At 41.2% G+C, this 27,866-nt stretch overlaps 1 protein-coding gene across 1 annotated transcript; it reads left to right on the top strand.

The window, feature by feature from the left end:
* The first annotated feature begins 11,228 nt into the window (after nucleotides 1–11,228).
* KCNV2 (potassium voltage-gated channel modifier subfamily V member 2) lies at nucleotides 11,229–16,380 on the top strand. Its single transcript, XM_064736568.1, has 2 exons — nucleotides 11,229–12,668; nucleotides 16,024–16,380. The coding sequence occupies exons 1-2, from the start codon at nucleotides 11,229–11,231 to the stop codon at nucleotides 16,297–16,299; spliced, it is 1,716 nt and encodes a 571-aa protein (XP_064592638.1). The 3' UTR covers nucleotides 16,300–16,380.
* Nucleotides 16,381–27,866: the final 11,486 nt, after the last annotated feature.

A 27,866-nucleotide genomic window follows, 5' to 3' on the forward strand; every position in this document is an offset into this window, starting at 1 on the left:
GGACCATATGGTCTCTGAGGCAGGAAAATATCACACAGGCATGTGTGCCTGACCCATCACAAATGACTGACTAATCACAGGGCAAAGATCATGCTGGAAGGGACCTCCTGGCCATTATCTCCATACCCTTGGTCCTGTAAGTGGTACAAAAACCCATACAAAAAATTTAACGTGGAGCATAATTACACTTGTACTGTGCTTTACAGCTCCTCCAATGGATTTCAAACAGAGGTGCTGACAATTTAGGCAAAACTCCGTTTGCCACACTGCCAAGAACCTACATTAGATATTATTAATTAGTTATGTATGGATTGCTTCTCCCAAAACCCCTCATTTGTGAATGAACTGTATACTGCCCTGACTGCATTTCTTCTTCCTCTTACTGCTCCCTCAGATCACTCAGTGCCAGCTTAGGAAATGTTTTCCTTCCTTCCTTCCCCCCTTCCCCCCTGCCTTCCTTCCTTCCTTCCTGCCTGCCTCCCTGCCTCCCTGCCAATAGCTCATTGCTAAGCCACCCTCACACAGGGTGAATGAGATGCTCTCACACTTTGGACATTAGCATCAGCGTGCCCAGTTTGAGCTGCAATGAACCCACTCCAGCAACCGTGTCTCACCACTTATGCCACTCACTTGCACTTGCATGAGGGAAAAGAGCTGACCTATGCCTGACTTTTTCTTCTGATTACCTGAGGTCGCTCATGATCAAATTAAAGTTATTATGAGTCACCTTTCAATACATCTTTTACCTTCCTAAGGCTACTTAGAGAGATAAAATGCAAGTCTGCTGATACTGTTTTTTAAGATGTCTAGATCCTTTATTTGTGCAATAGTTATTCACAATAGCAATGACATCATGTTTTTGCAGAATATTTTCTAAATACTCCCTCCCAAGCAAATTTCAAGAGACCATCTTTTGTACAAAGGTCTGCAACTCCAGTTTGGCAGAAAACATCTTGCAATTAACCTGTCATTACAAAATTAACATTCATAATTACAAAATAGGGATTTATGATCTTTTTTTAAAACAGCAGAACACAGTGTATTTTGTAAAAGAACAAATTTTCAGGACCATTTTTAAATCAGTATTTGACAAAGGTAGTGATTAGCTTAAACAGGCGCTTGTTATTCTGTCACATTTGAAAGCCTTCTGCAGTTTTGCAGCTCTACTTGTGTTTTTCCTCTTGCCAGACTTTGAGGGTAGGGTAAGGAATTACTTGTTTTTTACCAGAAGTCAATATCAAAGGAATACTTTCAATACTTTCAAGGGCATATTCATTATATCTTCAGAGACAATATCAGCTAAAGATCTTTTCTTGATCTTGTTCACTCTCCAAATAATGGCAATTTCTGAGAACAACAAAGAAAAAAAGTTTGGGGTATTGCATTGCATTGGGCAAGAGAAGTACAGAGTTGAGAACTGAAATCTTCTCTAGAAAAGTTTAGCCTGTATATTAAGTCAGGGCAGTGCAGTGTGCGGCCACAGCAAGAAAAGAAAAGATAACCTGTTCAAATCACTAAACTATATGTTCATGAATGCCCAAAATGCTCACTGCATTGAAGTGGTTGGCAAATGGCACATGGTTAGGATAAGGATAGCAATCTTGCTGACAGATTTGCATACATATGCATAAAATATGTGTGTATGCAAACATCCATACACAAAAACTGGCTAAAATCCAGGCTTGCAAAAGATTTTTTTGCCCCTGAACCAATTTGTTCTTTTGTGTGCAGCTTTATTATAAATCTGTTAATGTTTGGAAAATATCCCCCAGAACTTAAAATCACAATTAGTACTGAATTAATCTCAGTAATGACTGAAATATTTTCTTCCACTGCACAAAGTTATCTAATTTCCTCTGAAAAGTTCAAGGAGCAGCTGGTTTATTTTTAGCCAATCTTTCTTGTGTGTAAGGAAATTCTAATAATTTTGCAGCATTGGTAAAAGAGTCCTTTGTATTCTTTGAACTTCATCATGATAGAGCACACTACACGCTCATAAAGAAGCTGAGAGATGAGCCCTCAAGCATGCTGTCTTCAAGAGGAATATAAACACCTGACTTGGAGGAAAGCTGGTGTCACTGATTCTGTAGGGAGAGATGCTGCTGTAGAACAGGCAGAAAGGTGGGACCAAGGCAGTACAGAGCAGATACAACAGGGGAGGACAAGGAAGCAAGAGGTAAATGTCAGAAAAGCAGAGGCCATGCAGCTGCAGTCTAAACTCAGAGGGAGAGGGAGAGGTGTGGCATGCATATACATGAAGCAAACTAAATTTCGCAACAGCACAGCCTTAAAAAATCACTATGGATTATGGACTTAAAAGTCTAGGGTCAGAAAATTCACTTCAGGGAGTGTGGCCCCCTTTTCCCCTACTTAAAAGTAATGCTGGGGTGAAGCTAGATATGTCTCTGGTGGAAGATCTGGCAGATGCCAAGCTATTCTTTCAGATTTCAGGTGTAGCACATAAAGGTAATTCAGCTGCAAAAGAAGCAAGTAAATGTTAAGGAGACAGGTAAGCTGTGCTAATTTACAATCGCTGCTAGTGCTCGTATAAGAAAGGCTCAGGAGGGCCAGTTACACCCAAGGAAACAAGAAGGAACAATGGAAGAAGTTATTTCAATGGATATGTTTGTTAAAGAACAGAACCTGGAAAAGACTATTCCTGGATATGTGCCTTGCATTAAGTCCTTTCTAATTCTGTGTGATCCTGTTACAAGGAGCATGCACAAATGAATTGGGTTTTTTCCCTGTTGCTAGCTGGTTTTTAGTAAAGCCTAAGAAAAGAACAAGCAGTTTTCAGAGCAGTGTGTGACAGAATGCATAAATCAAAACAAAATTCTATCCAGAGGCCATGACACATGTATCTATCATATTGTTCTGTAACTGAGTCCAACACAACTCACCAGTATGCCACCAAGAGGAGTCCAAGGTTAATGTATCTCTTTATTTTGCACCTCTTTTTTTCTTTTTCTTTTTTTCTTTTTTCCGGGAAAGGTGGCATGGGGCAGAGGGAAGTTGGTTGGTTGGTTGGTTGGTTGGTTGGTTGGTTGGTTGGCTGACTGGCTGGAGTTTTTTGTTTGGTGCTGTTTGAGCTCTTGATTTTTGGATCACCATAAACTATGTCACATTCAGACTTGTGTTCCTGGTGGCAGGTTCTTGCTAGGGGTGGAATTTGAACAGGGTAAAAAAATGGAAGGGTGACTGGAACAGTACCAGAATGACACACTTTACATGCTCAGTAGGCTCTTTGTAATTCATAGGACAGATTGATGTCTAGCCCACCAGTGATCCAGAAATCTGAAAAGAGAATGCATGTCATGCTGCTTACTGTGCCAGGAAGGGCTGTTTGGTGCTGTTCCACACCTTCATCTGTGGCTTCCATTTTGTGACTTTATTGCTGTTGATTTTTTTTACTGTTTTTTTCTTTATATAGCAGCATGGTTGTTTTGCAGGGGCCTCTCACATAAAAAAAAAAAAAAAAAAGCGCTGTATTACTACATGCTGCCTGTCAAAAGTGCCTCTATCATACATAAGGAAACAGCAAAACAAATAAAAAAACCCAAAATATAAATTCCAGGCGGAGAGAGGAAGTGGACACACTGCATAAACACATCAATACTTCCTCCCTTTCAGTGATATGAAAAAGATTTCAAAGGAAAACTGGCGACTCTCTCAGCAAGAGAACTGTCTATTCCCAGAAATCTGTAATGCTCAGAAAATGTAAAGCCGTTGATTGCACAAGTCACTCCTCCCATAGCTTTAGCAATGTGTTACTGCCATGACTCAGTCTCTGCTTCCAGCATATTTACTGTTTCTTTACATATAGTTCATACTCATTCCCACTCATTCAGTAAATTTTTTTTCTTGCTGCTGTTATGAATAAGAAGCTTGACTAGGCCAATATTCAAGCAGCAATCAATTTATTATTTAATATGGTAAAGTATGAGCAATACAGCACTGGGTACAGTGGGGGAAGTTTTCCCTCCAACTGCACACCGATAATTGAGGGTTACAAGTATTTATAGGGGTACTCATCAGCTTTTTCAGCAGTTTCTATTTGCAATTTTTTTACTCATCAGCAATTTTTTTTATTCCAAATTATTACATCATGATTCTATACACTATTGTGATCTTAGTTTCTCAGGATATATCTCAAAGGAGTATCCCCAGATGGTGATGATCCAGTTTCCGAAAAAAGAAAGACGAATCCCATCTGGTGGGGTCCAGCTCCCCAGGTGTGGGTCCACCTTTTAATTGCAGAGACTATAAATCTAACAACAGTGATGTCCAGCTTCCCTTCGGTAGAAAACATAAACCCTTGAGGTGATGTTCATCTTCCTTTCTCAAGCTGTTTTTCTCTGCTTCAATAAGGCGTGAGATAAGCATATTTCCTTTATATAAATTCCAAAACTATAGTTTCAAGGACACAAGGAATATTCTAAAATTACACTTCAAAAGGTTATTATTGCAGAACTCTTTATGGATTAAATGCAGGCAAAAAGCAACATCTTTAACACTTTAATTACAATGCTCCTAAATCAACTAGGTTTAATTTGCAAACAACAGATAGGTTCAAAGGCTTTTTCCATGCTTTATTCTCTTCAGTTATTATTACAATTCACAGCTCTCCCATTGTTGGGGTCCACACATTTCACATTCACAACTACACACATCGCTTGTTTGTACCTGACACGAAACACAACTTTGTATTTCACACTGCTGCTGTTGTGTGTTTTTTCTGTTTGTTTGTGCTCACTGCAGGGCTGGCATCAGTTGCCTGTGTTTGAAGAGCTGCTAATGTTTATGAATGAGACACCACATGCAGTAAGCAAGGCCTAGTGGAAAGCCCAGCAATATGAAATAGAGAACATACTGGTTTATTCTTCTCCTGCTTGTTTCCAGGTAAAATAATTTCGTTCTTCAGCATCTGTAAAAAAGGATTATGAATTCACTGAGATAGGGAATATGGTAGTGTTACTTTTGAGTGTGTCACAATGCAATACAGCAGCATGTGTATTTGCTGCTGTATTGCATTGACTTGCTGTAGCACCTAAACACTGTAGATTTACCTGTTCAAAAAAATTGCAATTTACAAAACTAAGCAGAAGTTCACCAGGAAAGAAAAGTGATAATGTGGAGTGGCCAAGGCGGAAATAGGTACTGACAAGGACAGGTTGATGCACAGCAGCAGTGGGAGCACACGGCATTTATCCCGGGTGCCTGTGCTCAGGGATGCTGCTGCAGTCAGCTGGTACACCCCTGGGACACACACCACTGCTGCTGCCCTGGATGGCACAGCCTCAGCGCTCAGGTGACAAGACCACAACCCCAGCCTGCCCCTCTGCCTCTTCTCAGGGTCTGTAGCTGGCATTCTCTGTGCTTTTCCCTCCCAGAAGAAGGCAACACTGATGAGTGAAGCAAAGGCACGTGAGCTCTTCCCTGGAAGCAGGAAGAGATGGACTAGATGACGCTGATCATCCCACCCCTCAAAAAGCCTCTCTTCCCACTTACTCATCCTTTTCTAGCATTGTCTGGCTGGCCGCAGCTGCAGCCGTGGCAAGTGGGGGAAAAAGAAAACCAAACAAGCAGAAATAGAGAAAGCAGTGAATAGGCAGGCACTTGTTCAGCAACAGCATGGCATTCTGATGGCTGAGAAAGTCTGCCGGGGTGGTAGGGTGCAAAGACACCTGACATTACAGAGCAAAACAGGTCCTCTTGCTTACCTCCTTGCATTTGAATCTAAATAACTGAACTGAGTGGAGACAAAGCATAGAGTGAATGTTAGTTCAGCTCTGCATAGATCTGGTATTTTGGAAAAGCTCTAGCTCAGGACTGAAAAGAAAAAATCCATTTTCTTTTTTCTTTTTTTTTTTTTTTTTTTGACAGTCTCTCTTACAAAGTACTGGTATGTGGACAGGCAGACAGAAAATAATCTTAATTCTCTTACTTGCTGAGTCACCCCTTACAGTTTTAGCAGACACTGCAGTCAGTCAGTCTACCTTCAGTCCTATTACACAGCTTCTTGAGGGCCCTAAAAGGATAAACAGGACATTATTAATTATTGCATTGCTAATAATCACCATTAGCCATATTTCCCACGTGGTCAACTTAGCTTCAGAAGTCACTGGATCTTAAGGAAAGAGCCTGGCTGGACCCTTTGAAACATGCAAAATGACAAAATTCTGGGGTCATTGTTCAAGTAGGTCAGAACAAATGATCTTATAGGCCTGTTCTGACCTTAAAAAACTACTAATCTACAAAAAATTCCTCATGAGGTAGGAACTAATCGACTGAGCCTTATAGGATCATATAAATTCTTTAAAGCAAGTTTAATTTAAAATTTCTCTTATTTTTAAACCAAGAAAAAGCACACACACTCAATTCTGAAGCTGATTTGCTCAGTGAAAGAGCATTATATCTACAGTTGTATTACTACAACAGTGCCCTATCCTGGAAAAGTCAGCACTCCTAAAAATGAAGGTTTGCAAAGACCCATCTGCTCACTCCATTTTAAGTATAGTTTTCTGTTGTTAAAATCCTGTTTTCAGGAAGCTGGTACCCAGAGCACTGTCAGGTTGATAGCAGTGGATAGCATTCTCCAATGTTACTGACTGCTAAGTTTTCACATTTCTTCTTCTATCCATAGAATCAGAGAATCATACAATATCTCGATTTGGGAAGAACTCATAAGAATCACTGAATCCAAATCCCCACTCCTCGCAGGACTACCTGAAATTGTACCATATGACTAAGAGTGTTCTCTAGACAGTCCTTGAATTCTGACAATCTTGGTGCTGTGACCTCTTTCCTGGGGAATGTGATTCAATCACTGACCACCATCTCCATGAAGAACCTTTTCCTAATGTCCAGTCTGAACTTCTCCTGGTGCAGCTTCATTCCATTTCCCCTTATCCTGTACTGATCACCAGAGAGAGGAGATTAGCACCTCTCACTTCACTGCCCACCTTGAGGAAGTTGTAGGTTGTCCTGAGGTCACCTCAGCCTTTTCTTCTCCAAGCTGTGGAAATCAAATGGCCTGTCATGCCATTGAGAATTTTCCCCGTCTTGGTCGCACTCTTCTGGACACTCTAATAGCTCCATGTTCTTTTATTGTGGCACCCAGAGCTGCCCCCAGCCCTCGAGGTGAGGCTGCCCCAGTGCAGAGCAGAGCAGGACAATCCCCTCCCTTGCCTGGCTGGCCATGCTGTCCCTGATGTCCCCAGGACACGGGTGGCCCTCCTGGCTGCCAGGGCACTGCTGACCCATGCTCAGCTTGCGTCCACCAACACAAACCCCTCAGATCCCCCCAAGCCTCTCATTGTCAAATCTACATGTACATCCAGGATTACCCCATCCCAAGTGAAGAATCCTGCGACTGATCTTGTCTAGTTCCTAATGGTTGGTAGTTGCCCAAATTTCCAATCTACCCACATCTCTCTGCAGAGCCTCTCTGTCCTCAAGGGAGTCCAAAACTTTTCCTAGTGTAGTAACATCACCACGCCTATTCAATGTGCATTTGATCCCTGCATCCACATCTTTTTAGAAAAACATTATAGAGCACTGGTGCTAAAATGGAGCCCTGAGGAACCTCTGGTCCCTGGCTGCCAGCCTGATGTAACATTTACCAAAACCCTTTGAGCCTGACCCACCAGCCAGTTACTCACACAATGTGTTGTGGACTCCAGTAGCTGTGTGCCAGGCAGTTTATCCAGCAGGGTACTGTGGGAGACAGAACAAAAATCTCTGTAAAATAAAACCAGTCCACATCTACTGGCATCCCTTGATCACCTAAGGTTACTTTGACATAAAAGAAAATTAAATTGGTCAAACAGGACTTTTCCCTTGTGAGCCCATGCTCACTGTAATGACTGCATTTTCTCTCAAACAGTATTTTTCAGTAACTCCCAGAAAAACCTTCCCTATGATTTTACCACACACTGCAGTGAAAATGCTAGACCCATAACTTCCAGAGTTTTCTTTTTATCCTTTTTGAAAACTGGGACAAATTTCCAGATCTGGGACATCTCCAGACTCACAAGACAAATTCAATACAATGGAGAAAGGTTCTGCCAAGTGCATCAGCCAGTTTTTCCATGGAAAGAATCCTATCTGCCCCATACACCTGTGTGCATCCAACTGAAACAGCAAGTCTCAAACAATTTCAGGATTGCCTGGGAATCTATCATTCCCCAAGTGACAGTCTTCCAACAATGGGCTCTTGAGACCAAGCCTCTCATTGGTCTTGAAGACAGATGGCAAAGGTGGATCATTCTCTGCTATGTCTGCAATTTTTTTGGACCTCATCAAGCAATGGACCAATGTTATCTCTGATCCTTTTTTTGCTGTTAACATATAAAAACCAAACAAGCCCCTTTTGTTTTCCTTCACAGCTTGTCCTGCACAGCTTGAATTCTATCTCAGTTTTGGTCACACAAATTTTCTCTCCACAGAGACAAGCAGCATCTCTGTCATCCCCCCATGTCACCTTGTTTCCAAGTTTCATATGCTTTCCTTCTCCATCTAAGTTCTCTGCTCAGCCTAGCCAACATTTTGGCCCATTGGCTTGGCTTTCAACATGATGTGTTTGACTACTCCTGCACTGTTAAAAGAGAGCTCTTGGAAAGAGACAAGCATATCCCTCACATAACTTTGAAAAAAAAGATTGCCAAGAGACTTTACTAAAGACCACTTCTTTAAACAGCCCATACTCTCCTCTTCCCCATATAAGAAAATGAGCAATTACTACTAATGGCATTTATGAAGAAAAGCAGCACAGTTAATAAGGTAGATAAGGGGGAAAAGTGGGCTCTTTCTAGTCACTTCATTTTCTTATGTGTCTAGACTGAGAATCTAGCACTTCAGAATCAACTCCCACCTGAAAATAAAGAACATATACGAATTAATTTTGTTTTAGCTATTTTGCCAGCTAGAGACAAGTTTGAGCAGAGTGCAGCAGGTGCCCCAGAACTCTGTTCCCAAGAATATTTAGGTCAAAGAGATTCATCTGAGCAGACTGAAGCTAGTGATCTTCCTTGCTTTTCTGAGTAATGATGTCCAAGATCTGAGTCCATGTGCATGAGGAGCTGGTACCTGACATCCATGAAGTTCACCCTGTAGAAGCTCCTGCTGCTGCATTATGGCATAAGAAATGATCTCTTGAATAGTGAGCAATACATGTTAGTGGATACTTCTCAGAAGTGAGGCCAGGGAGGCTGACAAAAGCAAAATTAAATGTTACAGCAGAGACTGGCATAAGGAATATGGTTATAGTCTACCCTGGATCTTGATTAAGAAAAATTCCAGCATTTTTGGCACTAAAATGATGGCATCACGAACTGCCTTTTTCTTATGTCTGAATCACTTGTCTTAGGAGAAAGAAACAGCCTTGAAACTTGGCATTAATTTGTGTTGAAGTTGCTATACAAGGATTCACCATGGTATGGTTTAATGCTCAAAGCAAACTGCAAAGCAGGTTGGTATCTCTAAAGAGTTGCTGACAATCCCTATTAATAGGGGGCTTGCCTCTCTTGCATCAAGAAAGAGAACAGGCAAGGGAGACAAATTCACTCTCAAGCAGAGTTAAATATGAATTACAAATAATTCAGGCCTTAAACAGTGTGACTCAAAGAAACCTTGAAGAGTTTCATGTGATCAACTCAGCAGAACAAAGACTGAGAACAAAAGTATTGCAAAATGCTCAGCTGTGGCATCTTCCATTTTGTCAAGAACTATTAAATATAAATAGAAAAGCTATAACTGGAGGTAAGGAAACAGGAAAAAAGAAGGAGACACTATCATAGCAGCACCAGTTGCTTCACATAGGACAGCAGTTGCTTCACATAGGACTACCAAAACAACAGTACTGGGGTCTGCAGGAGCAAGAACCTGAGACCAGTGCAGAAGAGTGCGAGCTTGAGTACAGCAAAGGGAAAGCACTGCTGCAGTGCTCTGGGATACACTGTCCCAGCAGCCTATGTGAAAGGGAGCTGCAAGCGGAAGGCAGAATACAGAATTGCACATGGAAGGCCTTACAGACCTGCAAGGATGTTGCCAAAATTAGTAGTTTTCCGGTGCCTTGTCCCTTCCTGCACCAGCCTGGATACAGGCAGAATAATGAGCTGCAGCTTAGGAGCTATAAGTGAGGTGCTAAGAGCACGCACAAGGAACCAGCACTTTGTTGTGTGCATCCCCTGCTTTTCAGGAGCTCCAGCTTAGCTGAAGTGCTCCCAGTGACAAGGGGAAGTAACCTGGTTTTGGGGATGGTCATTGTTACAGGAATTGCTGATGCCAGCTCCAACAGAGCTGAAGATGAAACCTCCAACCAAACACAGAGAAAGCCTCTCTCCTGTCCTGCTAGTTACTCACTGCAGCTTTATAGGACACTAACACCATCTGCAAGAGAAACAAGACTGGCTTTATGCTGTTTCTCAGCAGCTCATTAAGAGTTTGAAGCTGGAAACTCCTTCACACCTCTGCCCTTTGCTTCCACTGAGCCCAGCAGAACATTAGACCTGCGCTCCCTGAGTACATTCAAAGCTTCAGGCACAGACTGAAATATTCCTCGGCTCTTAACCAAATGGAGGTATTCTAACTGTAAATAAAATGAAACTACTTTTATTTCCTCACCTTTTGAAAACATTTTAAGAGATACACCAATGAGTTCCTGCCCTTTATCTGCATATCAATTATTCATTATTTTCATTAAAGAAAGCCAAGCCATGCTATGCCCATGAGGATGAAAGCAATCTGTATTGCTCTCTTTCTCTCTGGCCCTCATACATTTTTATTTCAGATTACTTTTAATCCATATATATTTTAAATAGGAAAATGTGTGGATTTTATTAGCAATAAAATTTTAGGGGATTTCCCCCCCTACTGATTTTTCATAGATTTATAGATCCATAATCATTCACGTCACAGCCTAAGGGAAACGAGGCTCGAACAGGATAATAGCCCTTAAATCCCCTCCTCTAAGCACTCAGATCTTTGCTGTCAGCAAGATTAAAACGGTCAACAGCAGTCTTCATGTGTCTATATCCCACACAGAGCTTTCACAACAACTGGAGTGGTGGCCAGCAGGGAGACATATGCAGAGCTACTGCTGTGCATAATACTTCTGAGATAAAGAGGAAAGAAAACCACGTTGCCAGCTTTTGCAGAGTTGAAAAGGACTGGTGTTAACCGCTTGATTGCGTGAATGCAAAGAGGGGAGAAGAGTAAGGAATAATATTATGTTGCAGTTTAACAGTCAGCAAGAGTTTCTTTTCCTAAAACATAAAGGCAGAGAGATGGAAGCACCGAACATCCTTCTGCGGCCCAGCAAGGGGAAGGAAAAGGAAGTCGTTCATGTAGACAAGCAGAGTGGTACCTCTGCCACCACTGCCTTGAACACCCAGCCCCTGCTCCAACTAGGACCTGAAGGGAATTACAACTATTATGTGGATGATGAAGATGAGGAAGATGAAGAGAAAGAAGAAGGAAATTGGCAACATGAAGATGCATTTAAGGGCGAAAGCAAGGCCTCATCGTTTATTCCTTGTTCTCCTGCTCTTTCCTCTAGATCCCCAGCCACATCATCTACTCCATCCGTGCTGAACATCAATGTTGGTGGCCAGAGTTACCGCCTCACCTACCAGGCAGTGGCCATCTACCCCAAGACGCGCCTGGGCCGCCTGGCTACCTCCACTGACCGCCGCTGCCAGCTGGGCCTGTGCGACGACTACGCTGCCCAGGTGGACGAGTACTTCTTTGACCGGGACCCAGCTGTCTTCCAGCTGGTGTACAATTTCTATGCCTCGGGGGTGCTGCGGGTGAGGGACGAGCTGTGCCCCCGCAGCTTCCTGGAGGAGCTGAGCTACTGGGGCGTGCGCCTCAAATACACACCCCGCTGCTGCCGCATCTGCTTCGAGGAGCGCCGCGACGAGCTGAGCGAGCAGCTGAAGGTGCAGCGGGAGCTGCGCTCCCAGGCAGAGGCTGAGGAGAATGAGCAGCTCTTCCGCCACATGCGCTACTACGGGCCCCAGCGCTGGCGCCTCTGGAACCTCATGGAGAAGCCCTTCTCCTCTGTCACCGCCAAAGTGATGGCAGTGGCCTCCAGCTTCTTTGTGCTTATCTCCGTGGTGGCCCTGGCACTCAACACAGTAGAGGAGATGCAGCAGGTAGACTGGAAGAGTGGGGATAGCCGGCCTGTCTTGGAGCATGTGGAGACCTTGTGCATTGCATTCTTCACATTGGAGTACCTGCTGCGCTTGGTCTCTACCCCAGACCTGCGCCGCTTTGCCAGCAGTGCCCTCAATGCAGTAGACCTCATTGCCATCCTGCCCCTCTATCTGCAGCTGCTGCTTGAATGCTTTACTGACGATGACCAGCCCCGGGGTCGGGGCTCCCAACACGAGCACGATATCGAGAAGGTAGGGCGAGTGAGCAAGGTAGGACAAGTGCTTCGCATCATGCGCCTCATGCGCATCTTCCGCATCCTCAAGCTGGCCCGCCACTCCACAGGGCTGCGTGCCTTCGGCTTTACCTTGCGCCAGTGCTACCAGCAGGTGGGCTGCCTTTTGCTCTTCATTGCTATGGGCATCTTTGCCTTCTCTGCCATGGTCTACACAGTGGAGCACGATGTCTCCAGTACCAACTTCACCAGCATTCCCCATGCCTGGTGGTGGGCTGCCGTAAGTAAACACATCTTACCTTGCTGAGTAAAGAGACCCTCCCTTCCTTCCCTTCCCCTTCCCCTCTCCTTCCAGCTGGAGTTGCTGACAGTCTTGAAAACAACAGGCTTAGATCAGTGAACATCTGCTCTGAATTCTGAGCTTACAGGACATATGCATGCCTGCGTGCACACAGACACACACACACATGCACTCATTCACCTCTCTGTAAGCTTAAATCAAGACAATCAGGTAGGTGGTCTTGAAATTCCCATATCTCCAAATGCAGACAGTATTTTCACTTTTAAAGAAGAAGCGGTCAAAGACAGGGAAAAAAAAGCATTTCCCAATTTAGTGCCATTGTCAGTGTTGTCAAAACAATAGGAGGAAAAATGCATGCATTTGGCACTCTACAAACAGGATTTTTGTTCTTATTCTATGTGTAGGTCTTCTGCAACCCATAAAACTGCAAGATGATGAGACATAGTTTATTAACTACAGTCAGATCACCCACACTTTAAAAGTGAAAGCTGTCTCAGAACTCTGGCTGTTAAAAATCCACTAGGACCAACAGTTGTTTTACACAAGAGATTGTGCTCTGCTGTGCTGCAGAAGATGTCTGTATTTATAGCACCGTAGCTGAAACTAGTGGGTAGCTAGACATTGTCAATGCTGAGGGAAGGCACAGGACCCACACCTTGGCCATCCATAACCCTAAGGCTTGTCCTAGACCACTGTTACATACATTTTGTTTTGCAGCAGCTGATGCCAGCCTGCATAGTCTATTTCTGTGTGGGGCCCCAGGAGCACTTCTGAACCCTGGGCATGGCTATGGGTCTGGCTCTGTCCCAGTCACTTCCCTGGAGAAAAAAGCTCATGCAAATAGACTGGATAGGAGTTATAACATCTCAGGCTGGTTGATCAGCACTGACACTGGATGCCCCAAGATGCATATGAGGCCCACCAGACAGTAATCCCAACCCATTCAAGGTCACTTACCCTGGCCAGCCATCCTGGAGCCCAAGGTCTGCGCTTCTGGCTCAGCCATGGACAATGAGATGTGGTGGTTTACCACACATTTGCAGTGATTCAGCACATGGCAGAAAAAAAGCCATACAGACAAGCATAGATGCACACATTTATATGTGTGCACATGTGTATGTGTAACTGTGCTGAATATCCTTTATTCACTGATTTTTCCATTCTTCCATGGGCCATGTAAGGATGGAAAAATCAGTGAATAAAGGAAAGGTCTTGTAATCTGACCTTCATAGATCATCTGTAAGTGATATACAAAGGCTATGAAAACACTGGTGATTCATACAGTGCTAAAATACTCTGTCTTCTGAACATGCAGGTCATATGCAAAATCTTTAGGGCTCATTTTTGCAAAGTGGTGACACCATAATAATTTAGATATTCCTAATAAACTTTTATGGCTAGGTGAAAAAGGCCTATTTAACTGAGCAAGTGCCTTCAAAACAGGAGCTGTATCATGCACATTGCAATTCCAAAGCATAAAACACTTTTGACAGCCTGTAAATTAATATATCTAGATCATTTGGATTTTATAAAATTCCAACAGCATTCACCAACTCACACATGCAGGAGAAGAAGCATCCCTCCTAAACTGTTACAGGCAATGTATAAAACTATGCCAATGGTACAGAATCTTATCACAGGATAATGTTTTTGTCCTGGCTGGTAGACATAAACATCTTGCCTTCATCTCAGTATTTATTTTTGGAGATATTTATCCTGTATTATCATTCAAATCCATTGACTTAATTTCCATTAAACCAAATCACTAATCCCTTTTATTCCACAGGAAGCACCAGGTGCATCCTAAAAATGTGCTCACCCAGTGCTGTCTCATGAACTCTAATGTTTTCTTAATTTGAAATATCATTCTATTTACCATTTTAGAAGATGACAAACTCTACACAGTGACTTTCTGAAAACTTATTTTAGTGTTAAGCCACAAGGGCATTACAGTCAAAGTCCTACTGTCTGTGGCTTATTTTTGTCAGAATTTTAGGTTACTGTTTAGCAGATATATACAGTGTGTTGAGACACTGTGAAAAAAATCATATAAAATTCACTGGCTGAAAAAAAGTCCCTTGCACAGACCAGAAAGTGAGAGGTGACAGCAACATGAAAGTTTTACCTGCCAGGAAAAAAGTAAGTTATATTTACTCAGTGTAAAAAATATAAAACATCAAAATGTGTGCAGTGAAACTAAATAAATTAGGAGTTATCTTATGTTGACTGTTTGAGAGTAGATTTTTCAAATGTAGCAGCATCTCCATAATCAAACATACATTAATTTTAATCTGAATTTTACAATGGAAATATTTCAGTACTTGGTGTAGCACTGGACCCATAAAACAGTTCTCTCATATATCCATAGGCTAGAAAGAGAAAATTATATTGGCTGAGAAGAAAAATGTAAGGGTATGTACACAGTGAGCTGGCAAATTGTTCAGAATCATATAAAATAAATACACTAAACACCATCACTCTCAAAAAAAAACCGAAAAAATTCAACAACCAAAGCTGAAACATTTTCAACAACCCTTAAATCCTTCTTCAAAAGGACTTTCAGCAAAAATTACACACCTGTGTACTTATTTAACACTATAACTATACATATTGCAACCATACACTACAAGCAAAACTTTCCAGGCTACAGTTCCTTGTAGGTATGTAATCATTAAGGGGGATTTCATGTAGTAACTTTGAAGTCCTGTATAATTTCTTTCTATAAGGCAAATAGGAAAATTTATTTCAAAATTAATTGAAGGGTTTTGTGTGTTTTCACTAGTTCCTAAAATGCATATGAAAAACAAAGGTAAAACTCAAAATACAAACCAGAGGATAAGTCCCAAATACGGGGTTTTATCAGCACAGTGGATTTAGAAACAGGACATCTGTTCCAAGTGACATGATGAGGGAGCAGGGTTGCAGCTATCAGTGGATTTGCATGGCTAGGGAGCCACATCTATCCTCTCCCTACAGCCAAACAAACTCACCTTCTGGACAGCCTGGTATGGAATTTGTCTGGGAATTCCCTCCACAGGGTCAAAATCTAAAAATCCTCCTGAATGGTGTCAAACCATTGTCTTTCTTTATTCCATGAGAGGGTTTTTTTTTTTTTTAAATTAGGAATATTTTGCATAAGAAAACTAGTAGACACACACACACACAGGCACACACACACACGCACACACACACGCGCACACACACACAAAAGCGGCACAGAATATTTTAGAGTTAAAATGCAAATTAAAAAAGAGTTAACCTTCTCCCTGATCAGCAAACATGTCTGTCTATGTACTTAGCTCAGCTAATAAGCTGCGTGTTGGTTTGCCTGTAGGTCAGCATCTCTACAGTGGGATATGGAGATATGTGTCCAGAAACGCACCTTGGACGCCTTTTTGCTTTCCTCTGCATTGCTTTTGGAATAATCCTGAATGGCATGCCCATCTCCATCCTCTACAATAAGTTCTCAGACTATTACAGCAAGCTGAAGGCCTATGAGTACACAGCTCTCAAGAAAGAAAGAGGGAAGGTCGACTTCACACGGAGAGCTATGAGGAAAATATCTGAGTGCTGCGGAGAAGGTGCACCCCACCCTTTGTCACAGCAATGATAGTTTGTGCTTCTTTGGATATGGGGAGGCAACCAAGAAGCAGGAGAAGAAAAGGGAAAAACAAAGCAGCCAAAAGATAAACCAAAAGGGCCAAAAGTAACAAAAGTAGATGGTGAAATCTGTTTTGAAGGGGGTTGTTTTCAAAATTAAAAAGGCTCAGATTAAAACAACAGAATTTTTTAACTCTGATAGCCTGTGAGCAGCACTTGAATGCTCATCAACTCTCTGAAATTAATTCCTTCAAATTAAACACTCTGAATAAGTCTCACATTAAGATATAGCCCCCTGCTACTGATTAGATTGACAATAAAGACCCACCATAATTGTACAAACACAAAACAAATTGTTGTCATTAAGGGTCAGCCACCTTACTTCTGCCATGGCAGTGTCAAAAATTCAACTAATAGAATACCCGATATACTGACTGTGTCACTTAAATTGGTTTTACATCAGCTTTCAATTAGAGGAAAATGGCCTAGAGCACTTACCTAAATATTAGCAGCAGCTATAATCCCTAAAATGTCAGCCTCTGTTTCCATTGACAGATAACTATGCTTCATTGTTCTAATTTTATTTTTCAAATGCAGCCCTGCAAATGACCCTCCTGTTTTCATGCCTAGTCAAGCAATGCACTGTTTTTAGCATTTCCCACCACCCCACCTCTATAATCATCTTTCAGTATGACAGGAACTAGTGAAGAATTCTGGAGTCTGAGTTGATAAATCTCATTGATCAAATCTGAAAATATTTCCAAACTCAATCCTTTTTAGGTATAGGATTAAGTAATAATTTATTTTGCAATATTTAATGTATCTACTTATGGGATTGTTAGAATAATAGACCTGTCAAGGAACATAAGTACTGAAGTTGTAATTTTAAAATAATCAAAGGAAATACATGGGTAGCAACTCTCAAAGAATATTCATACAAAGGATTTTATCGGCGCTTCACTGTAACAAATTTTAAACATTATTTAAAATCAAGATAATTTGTCTGGTACATACAGCCATAGGGACACAATCCTGACACCTTAGCTCATCCCCAGAAGTACCTTATATCCTAAGATTACTGTGTCTTCTTGCACAGCTGGACGGGATTTCTCATGTATCTAAACTCATCTCAAAATTTAAATAAAAAATAAAATCAACAATAATTAGATGAATTGCAGTTTATGTATTACTTCTGAGACTATCAGGAATAATTTTTTACATAAAAGCAGTCATCCCAATTTAAAAACAGTAATCTGAATAACAGATCTGAAAGAAAAAACGTGTAATGAAATGGATCAACAGTAACAGTGCACTGATATGACCCATGGCTGTTAGTCAGCAGCACTCCTGCAAAGCATCTTGATGACAGAGATGCATTTCAAAACTCTTGAACTCTCACGTTGTGTCTGTGCTGCCCTGATGAATGCAAATGGCTGCATTAAGATCTCAGGGCCACATGGGACACAATGGTGTGAAGCTCACTCTGGGACAGCTGAGGGTGAAAATGTTCATTAATTTTGACACATCCATGCGAGTTGTGTCAAGCATGGGGACATTTCTCCTTTCAGTGGTGGGAAGGTAATTAGTAACCAACTTGCTCTTCTCATTCTCTACCTCCAGACGAATGTATCATAAGCCCATCTGTCATTTTGTTCTTTAGGAATGACAGTCAGAACACTGTGTGCTGATCAGCTCTGTTAAAAGCTAAACCACATCTTTAAGGCACAGCTGAGCCCTGGGAGTTCAATGTGATAGATGTTTGCTGTTCTGGACTGCACACAATGCATAATCCTGGCACTCAGTGAGAAGAATAGCTGCTTTGCTTTGGCTCTAGGGAATTTGCATAGCCCTTCTGCACAGCAACAACAGGACAAGAAGCTTCCAGGAACCACAGGAAACCTCTTACTTCAGTTCAGTGAGGTGACAAGTTACAAGCATGCAAAAACACAAAAACGCTTTATATTCAACATGCAAATTGATTTAGACCCATTAAAAGTATTTTAAACCTGGTGATTACTGAATTTTCCAAAATACAGGACACTGTAAATCAGTTTCTTTGCTGAAGGAATTCATACTTGCATGACCATGCAGATAGGATGCAGATGCTCAGCCTTGCATGGCAGGCTCAGTAGCCTTTTTCTTGCCACCGGCAGAAATCCAGAGCCTGAGGACTAACTCTGCTGAGACTGGACTTTGTCACAGCTTCAGACTTGACAAAGATCACTAGTCTCGTTTTCCATCCCATTTGCCTCACCTGCAGGACCTATTCAACTAGATATTTTTGAAGACGTGTAATGAAATAGATTTTCCACAGCAAACTCAAGCAGAAGAAAAAGGAGTCTTGTCTCTTAATCAGGAGTCAGAATTTAATGTCCTTGGCAAATGCTTTATCTGTTCAATAAGATTTCAATGCACAAATCACTACTGCTCTAACTGCTCAAATGCAGCTTGAAGAGGGTCTGTTGCAGCCCTCCAGTTGAATCTGTTCCACTTTGCACTAGGTAAATAATGGCCCACAAGGTGACAGTAAAAGAACACCACAGAGCTTGATGCTTCCAGCACTTAGCTGTGTGGACAGGAGTGTACAACAGGCCCTGCTGCAATAAAGAGCTATGAAAGTACCCTGACCAAGCAGCAAAGCCTTCCCAAACACCCAGCCTCCTCTGGCCCAAGCAATCTTTAGTTTGGAAGGAACCCAGCGTCTCCACACATGAAGGTAAAACAACACATGAAGGAAAAACTTAGAGTGCCTCACAGCCTAATGGCTATGGGCCAAAACCACAGCCAGACACAGAGAGTGATTTCTGTCCCTCCAGAAGCACGAGACATTGTGACCAGTACCACCAGGTGCCATTTGAGTGCCCTGAGCACCAAGGCCATCACACTTTGGGCAGCTCAGCTCACCTAGCAGCTGCTCCACTGTCTTTTTTCTCAATGCACTTTGCCCCCTCATCTGTCATCTAGCCCCACCATCTCGCAGATGGCAGCTTTGGTACTACCCTGACTACTTTGTGCACTGACTCAGCACACAAATGTGACTCTTTGGGGGAGAGGGGATGGATTCTCACTTGGCTCACAACCAGGCTCAGCGCCGAGAGCTCTGACTAGCACTAGAGTTGGCAGAAGGTACATATTAGAAGTGTGCAGCCCAGAGGACACGCCTCTGGCAGTGAAACACTAAGCATAAGACTACAGAAAATTTCTGCATTTTTGTTTTGCAGTAACTGGAAAACTCTGGTCTGATGCAGTGAGGAGAATTGGAGCTTAGTGGAGTAAAGCACTTTCCAGAAAACTAGAAGTTAGTGCTTGGTAGGCACTATTATTTTATGCAGTTTTCTTCTGCCTTTGGCTCAACTATTCATATTTTAGGGGTGACAAGCATTAGTTGTGCATTTAAATAGGAAAGATTCTGCCTAAATTTGAGGTACCATTATAGGAGCCAGACAGTGCCTGGATTGCTCAGGGCTCTGTCAGTGCCACCACTTGTTACACCTCCCGTGTAGATGGGAACCAGCAAGATCCTTCCACAAATTCTCCCCTTTTCCTACCATACAAAGGGGAGCTCCAGCCAGCAGATTTTCAAGAACCTGCAGAAGGCTGTGCAAACCTGTATAAGCTGGTTTTGAAAGAGAATGAAGCATTTTTGCCTTTTTTTTTCTTTTTGACACAATATTTCCCACAGAAGACTCAGTTAATTTATTGTACCACATTTATTGTACCACTTTCAGGGGCATCACTATCCCTAAATTACTCAAACAAAACAGTCAAGTGGTAGACATGATGGCATCCAAAAACAACACAGTAAAGTCATGATTGTCTTGGTTACTTGCATTCATAGGGCTTTGGCAATCAAAAGGTTTTGAAATAACACATCAAGGGAAAACACGCTTAAACACAACAAGATGGGCAATACTACTAAAGATAAAGTAGACAGTCTTTTTTTATGAGATGCTAATTTGGCATAACTAAGGTTTGGAGAAACAGGGTGGAGAATTCTCAGACTACTGAGAAATTAGAAATCTCTCTAAATATGGCCATGCTAGAGTCTTCTATTTTAACTAATTGCAGATATTAATGAGACCCAGAGGGAGAAGGAAAATATATTCTATCATTATGTTTCACTACAGACTTGGCAAACATGGTGTCTCTGTAAGACAAAGAAACAGTCAGTTTATCTGGATGGCCTGGCTTCATTTTGGGAGAATCAAGTATTGTTTCTTCTACTTAATTTACTCTTGGGAATTACTGGGGAAAAGGGGGGATGAAAAAAACCAGAAAAGTAAAGAGGAAAAAAAATTAAAAGAAAGGAGAACATTTTTTTTTAAATACGGGTGAGGATAGTAGAAATGTAGAGTCTGTCCCTACATGAGATAGTGGAAAGAATTTAACTTAGAATACGCTTCTGCACAAATCCTGTCTTTGAAGAACATCACTTTTTCAGTGCATTTCAGGAGCTGTTTGCTTTTCTCACCCAGAAAGATAGCACTTAAAGGGGTAGCTACAGTACACCATGGATTAATAGACATCTGGTACTATTCCCAGGTTTCAAAGGCAAATAGCAATATTCAGTCTTTAAATATTGTAAGTAATCTAAGTGAAATTTTTAAAATATCAATTAGGAATACTTCAAGGTTTTTGATGAAATATGATTACTGTCAATAAGACTAAGAAATAAAAGTCATCACCGTGCTAACAAACCCCTTCAACTGTTAAGAACATTCTGGTTTTATGTCATGCAAAAATACGCTTATCTGCTATTACAAAACTTTTATTAACTTATTTGGTAGTATAAAAATTACATGCCTTTTGACTGTAATCCAGTCCTTTATCTAGGACTAAAATAGGGAAAGGTCAGAGGTAGAATTTTTTTATGTACTTAGTTAATTTAATGGAAATATGCTGAGAAAAATTAAAGCTTTCAACAAGTCCTGAGACAGAGATTATTAATAAATAAAACTTGTCAGAGTTCTAGTTCTACTCTAAAAAATTACTCTGTACTGTCATTCAAATTCCTGAAGTGGATTTGCTCGATTTATAAGCAAAATAATTTGACATCATTAATAACTAGATAAGCAAGTGCCGTACTTTAAAGCCAGTCTTTTGCCACCACTCAGTTACCGCTCTTCAGGCCACCACGTTCACCTTTTCCTTCAGCAGTTTTGGCAGGGGCTGGGGGTGGGAGGGGAGGGGACGGGCACAACGATGACAACACAACAAAGAAGATAACAAAAAAACCCTAAAGATAACAAAAAAACACAACAAAGAAGACAACAAAAAACCCCCCAAAACCAGTACGTTCAGGAAAATTCAGGAAATCACAGGCAGGTTGTGACAGCACCTTCCGCTGTGCTGGGGGCCCTCTTCAGGGCAGGACAAAGCAGCTGGGTGGGTCTCCCTGTGGGAAGAACCGCTCCTGGCATGGAACATTGTTCACTGCTGCCGCTCAGAGGTTACAGGCTGCCAGATCCCCCCTTTCCTTAATGTCTGGTGCCTGCTGCCTGCCATGTTAGCCAGCTGTGCTGCACCTTCCTCAGGCAGTCTACCAAAGCCTGAAGTCTTGTCACCAAGGGTGGAGTGTTTACAGTACTGTAAAAGTTCAACCATTTTTAATTCATTTGAAGACAAGCAATTCAGACATATGCCACACATCTTTAATTGATACTGCCTATTTTTTCTCACTGTCCACTATAAAAAGATATGGAATTTAAAGGAGGCTCTAAATCTTTTTACCTGTTTAGATAAACAGTGGGGGAAAACCCATAAAAATTGAAAATGCCTACAGAGAAAAATGGGTAATATCAATTTGTAAAACAGCCTCTGAAAGAATTTCAACTGTAAGAACAGTTGCCTTGAACAGTGATGCTATCACCATGCTGTGAACATGGAAGTGTTGTGGCAGCTGATGTTCATCTCACCACAGCCTGGGAGCAGAAACTTTAACAACCACAACATACTTAACTAATTCTAATAATAATAACAACAACTTAATATTCTTCTCCCCAAAAAATGTTTTCTCAGAGATGCTTAAAATTTAGTCTATCATTAAAATAACAAACCCTGGGTTTTTCTTCTTTTTGTTGTTTGTTTTTTTTGTTGGTGGTGATGGTTGGCTGTTTTGGATCAATTTTCTTTTTTCTCCCCACAAGTGTATCTGTTTTGCAAGGGGTAAAAACTTTATGATGACTTCTTACTTCAATGCTTATAGCACCTGCTTGTCTATGTCTGTATACCCAGAGGTCCTGCAGGCTCTCTCCTCTGTGCATTTTATTTTTGGTTTTAAGTTCTAATAAAAGACGCAATCCATGTAGACAGACTCCAGTTAGAGAACAGACTGACAAGAGAGCTGAATGGCAGGCAGAACCAGTTGTGGGGAGAACAGTGGAAATCAGCAGGATTTTTGCATTGTGTAAAGTATAAGCGTACTTGTAAGACACATCCTGATTGAAAGATGTATGAATCCAGCAATTAAAACCATCTTCCATGACAGCAGATGGCAAGATGGTTCAATCCACTTCAGCCAGTATAGCCCTTGACAAAACTTTAATATGACTACTGCAAGAGGAAAACCACAAAAGTATGTGATGTTTAGTCGGGCATATGCAAGGAATTAGTGCTGATAAATGAATTTAACTCACAAATTTTCCAGCTTTCCAGCCATCAGTGACTTTCCCTTCCCTCAATCCCTCCACGCAGAACAGCGTGTAACATCCTACTGGCTGCTTTAATGCCAATGTAAAATGGGCTAGACCTTCTGTATGCATTTACAGGAAAATAATCATGTTAAGTAAAACTTGAACTGCTGAAATTAAGAGTTGCAGGGATGAAAGAAAAGGTGAAGGACCCTCTATGATATATCAGTATTTTTTAAACAGCAATTATTTCCAGGAATACCTATTCCTCTTTTATTAGATGGTTAACCCAAGGTATTTACTATTTACACATCTTTAAAAAGGTTTGACATCTTAAAAGTACAGGTCTTAAAACAAGACCCACAAAACCATACAATGGTATTTAAACAACAAAAACTTACTAAAAGAGAAAAAAAGAGTGCAATTTACATAATGGTGAATGTAAGGGAGCAACTCAATGCAAGAGTTTTAAACCCCATGCAGAAAACAAGGAAACCAATGGAAAAATAATATGGCTAAGGGTAAATGAACTCTGGTGTTTTCACACAGCAGCTGAGCAATGTGATGCACACTGAGGCAAAATGGATGAGTTTTAGCAATGATCTTAAACCCGATAATGCCAAATGTTAAATGGGCAGTACAGATTTCTTCCAAGAAACCAAAAGCAAATATCTATTGATTAAAGCAAAGAACTCTAGCAAAGAATCTGTCATAAACGTGTAAGAAATTAAAAAGGTACCAATTTTAATATCAGATTATTATAATTTAATTTTTAGGCATAACACAGGAATAAAGAAAGCACACAGTATAACTCCATAAGTACCAAGTGGTGTGCATATGTGGGCGTGTCCTTGTGTCCATTGCGACAGTCTACAACCCAACTAGACAGGACACAGACAGGACTAAGACAGCAAGTCTCAGTTATGGGTCACAATGTCCCCAAACATTCCTCCTGTATTTCCAGCTAAGCCAATCACTCTGCATTTTCTGCTGATCCCACCTTTTCCCTCAGTTCTGCACTCAGACACAAACTCAAAGTCATTGTGTACGGTTTTTTGCTTTTGAAGAAACATAGGTTGGTGGAGTCAGTGGGAAAGCGAAACACTGTGTGCTCTTGGTAGATCCTATTGTCAGCAGCAAAGCTGATTCTTCTCTACCTTAAACCAAGAGCTACTGAGGTGCAACTGCACCCATCTGCATGCACCTACTTCCAAGGTAATGGAAAATACACTCTTACACTGTAATGTATATCAATACCAAGGAAATGGGTCTTCTGTCTTCTGAGAACAGAAAATGAAACAATCATTACCAGCTCTTCTGTCCCAGTGCTCACAATGGTGGTTCACCCTCCAAATTCTGCTTAGTAAGGTGAGAGGTGTTAGCTGGTCACAAGGGACAGGCATTTCACCTCAGGAAAATGGCTTTAAAACAAATGCCTCATAATTGCTGGCACAGCCTTTCTTCTGAGCAAGTAGCAGGCAAAAAAAATTTACTTGCAGCCTGTGCACTTCCATTGTTTTCTTGGCAATAAAAATTACTACAAGCTATGTTAAGTTGCTGGCAATAATTTGAGCACTTTGGATAACCTAAAGTAGGCAAAAAAGTACGTATGAAGCAAAACAAAAAGCATACATTTTTAAAAAGCCACGAATCAAGAAAAAACCACTGTTATTTCAGAAACTTCCAAAAATTTACTTCTCCGCCTCCACTCAGCCACAGAGACCCATGGCAGACTGGGACAGACATGGCACTGCATCCAACCAGTCTCCTCACTGGGAAAAACCATGCCACTCCTTGATGTAGCTTAAGCCATTGAAACAATCTTTCATATTCCACATATCCTACTTTTTCTCTCCTTCCATTTGGGCTATTCTAGAATTTGTTTTCAATTGACATTAAAGACACCTTCACAGTAAAATTTGTGTTGTATCTCTGGTAGGAAAAGTGATAACTATAGCATAACCCTTAACTGATGCCTACTTAATGAAGGAAGGCATTTCTCAGGTTGTGGTAAAGAATACTAACTGCTAGTCACTGCAAATTACTGCACATAACTTAAAATAAATGATGTATGCAGACTCAAAAAATGCAAATAAACTCCCTGGTACACATCCAGTTAAAGCAACTGTAATTAAAGTACACAATCAAAGCATCAGATCAGATTCATGTAAGTACACATTCTTACACAGCTTTTTGCTGTTCTGTTTATTAGCATCTTCTCTAGCCATGACTTATTTTCACTGCTCCCTGTAATCCTCTTGGTTGGAATATGTCTGTACCAGATTCTAAGCATTAGTTCTCCTTAATAACCCAAAAAATTGAGAAGGGTTGTACCAGACTTTTTTTTCTCTCCCTGTTTTATTGTACCATTAATTATTCAATCACAAATCTGTTGCACATTTCATTCAGGTTGGGTTTTTGGCAGTAACTGTGACTTCTTTAGAAACAGTTCACTACAGTTTAAATTCATTATCTGCTGCTAATTAAGCCGATCTGTTTTATTGTCACAAAAGAAAATCCTGTTACAGAAACTAATGAGCTCCAATCTTCAGTAACTGAGAGGACATGTTTACAAGCAGGAACACTTAATGCCTTTGCCAATCAGAGGCTGGAATTAAGTACATTTTCTAGATGTGTACAATTAAGTCTAAATAGTTTAAAGCAGTGAAATGCACTGTTTCATCTTTATAAATAATCTCTTGCTTCTCACTGGGGACAGTATTTGTTAGTTCACAAAAAAATTATAAGATACTCAAATAGACAAATTCATAAAAACAAATAAATCATAAACCTAACTGTAATTTGCAGTTTACTTAGGTTACTTTCGACAGTACATAATGTTATAGTTATGAAAATGGTTTCTAACATTGTTTGTTTATTTGCATATGTTGATTCCCTGTGCTGACTGTGCTCCCTTCTAATTCCACCTAAGTTTTTGAGCAGGTGTAAATACTTTAAGGTTAATCCCAATTAGACCTGGTTGGCAATGGCATTAAGTGTTCCTGCTTGTAAACACATCCTCTCAGTTATTGAAGATTGCAGCTCACTAGTGTGACACGATTTTCTTTTGTGACAATAAACCAGATTGTTTTAATTAGCAACAGACAGTAAATTTATACGGTAGTGAACTGTTATTAGGAAATCTAAGTTACTGCCAAAAAAACCAACCTGAACAAAATATGCAACACATTTATGATGAATAATTACAGAAGTACAGAATCATAGAACGAATCAGTTTGGAAGTGACCACAGTGGGTCATTTGGTCCAACCTTCCAGCTCAAGCAAGGTCATCCTACAGCACATAGCATAGGATTGTGTCCAGAGTTCTGGAATATCCCCAGTGAAAGGAAACTCCACAACCTCTCTGAGCAACCTGTTCCACTGGACAAAAAAACCTCTTCCTCATGTTCTGGTGGAACTTCTATGCATCAGGTTCCGCCCTTTGCCTCTTGTCCCACTGCTCAGCATCAAGAGCCTGGAACCATCCTCCTGGCACCCTCCTTTTGGACACTTACAGGCACTGACGAGGTCCTCACTCTAGTCATTTCAAGGCTGAGCAGGCCCAGTTTCCCCAGCCTTTCCCCATTAGAGAGATGCTCCAATTCCTTGATCAACTCTGCAGCTCCAGTTAGTCGTAGAGCAAAGCAGGGAGGGCAAAAAAAATCCCCCTCTCAATTTTCAGGTTACTGAGGGCAAAAATACAATGTTTAGAACCTGGCACAAACATGGGAGCAATGAAATTAAGCCATAGCTAGAGAAGGTGCTGATAAACTGGATAGCAAACAGCCATGTAAGAATGTGTGCTTACATGAATCTGATGATTTGATTGTGTGCTTTAACATCAGGGCCATACAGGTGCTCCCTAGAGAACGAGTCTTGTACCTCATGCTATGCATTCAAGTCTGAGTCTAACACTGGGTAACCTGGTTGTGACGTGTGCTGAGCACTGCACTTCCCCATGGAGCACAGGACTAGTCGTGGACCATGATGACCTCCGTCAGTAAATGCAGTAGTTTAGGAGACTGATTTCAAGTATGTAAAACATGGGAACTTAAACCAGTTTACTTAACCATGGCAACCAACCACATGAAGTATTGTATATCTCATGTTGAGGAAGCTGTTATCATAGGAGAAGCAATGCCTAAGTATCTCCTATTACTAATGGAGCCACATCTTGTCAAGCTAAGCAACAGTAAAGAGTGACTCCTACAGCAGGAGATTTAATCAGTCTGGTTCTCTGCTTGGATCAGTCTATCAGCACAGCCTTGAGCACCAGCAGGGTGGGTGTTCTTTGCCTTATGAAGGAAGTTTTGGATTTTTTCCTAAATGGACAAAATAAAACATTGGCTTCATTTTTTAAAATCAAAATAATGCACAGGAAAAACCAATAGGATACCAATTTGGTATCATGTGGAAGTGAATTCACCCCTCCTTCCTTACCACAAAAAAACCCAAAAAACCCTCCAAATCCTTTGGGTTTATTAGGGCTTAAAAGAGTCTAGTTAGAAGACTTGAGTGAAACCAAACTGTGGTCCATTGGAACAATCAGCTGTTCCTTCAGGACCTACTCTGAAAAAGTCAGACACTATTTTCATTCTATTCTTGTTAGTTCCTAGGGAGGATAGCCTCCATCACGGGGTAAGAGTGGGGCTGAAGTAGCCTTCCTGGTTGGTCTGGTTTTTTTAAGGAAACCAAGAGGGAAGGGGAATAAAACAAATACAGTTGCCTAAACACAGTATGTCCAGAACAGATGCCTGTGTTTCTATGGTAACTGTGACATCATACGTGCAAATTTTAACACTTAAAAAACATTTTTGTGAAAGTTATCAGGAAAGATTGAATGCCCTGATTGCATGTTCAGAAGTTTCCATTAGATCTTAAATCTTGAGATTTTAACCTCTGAGGACAATGTTCTATTGTGCACAACAGAATGAACACAATGACAAG

The sequence above is a fragment of the Zonotrichia leucophrys genome, chromosome Z (assembly GCF_028769735.1).
Source record: "Zonotrichia leucophrys gambelii isolate GWCS_2022_RI chromosome Z, RI_Zleu_2.0, whole genome shotgun sequence".
NCBI classification, from domain to species: Eukaryota; Metazoa; Chordata; class Aves; order Passeriformes; family Passerellidae; genus Zonotrichia; species Zonotrichia leucophrys.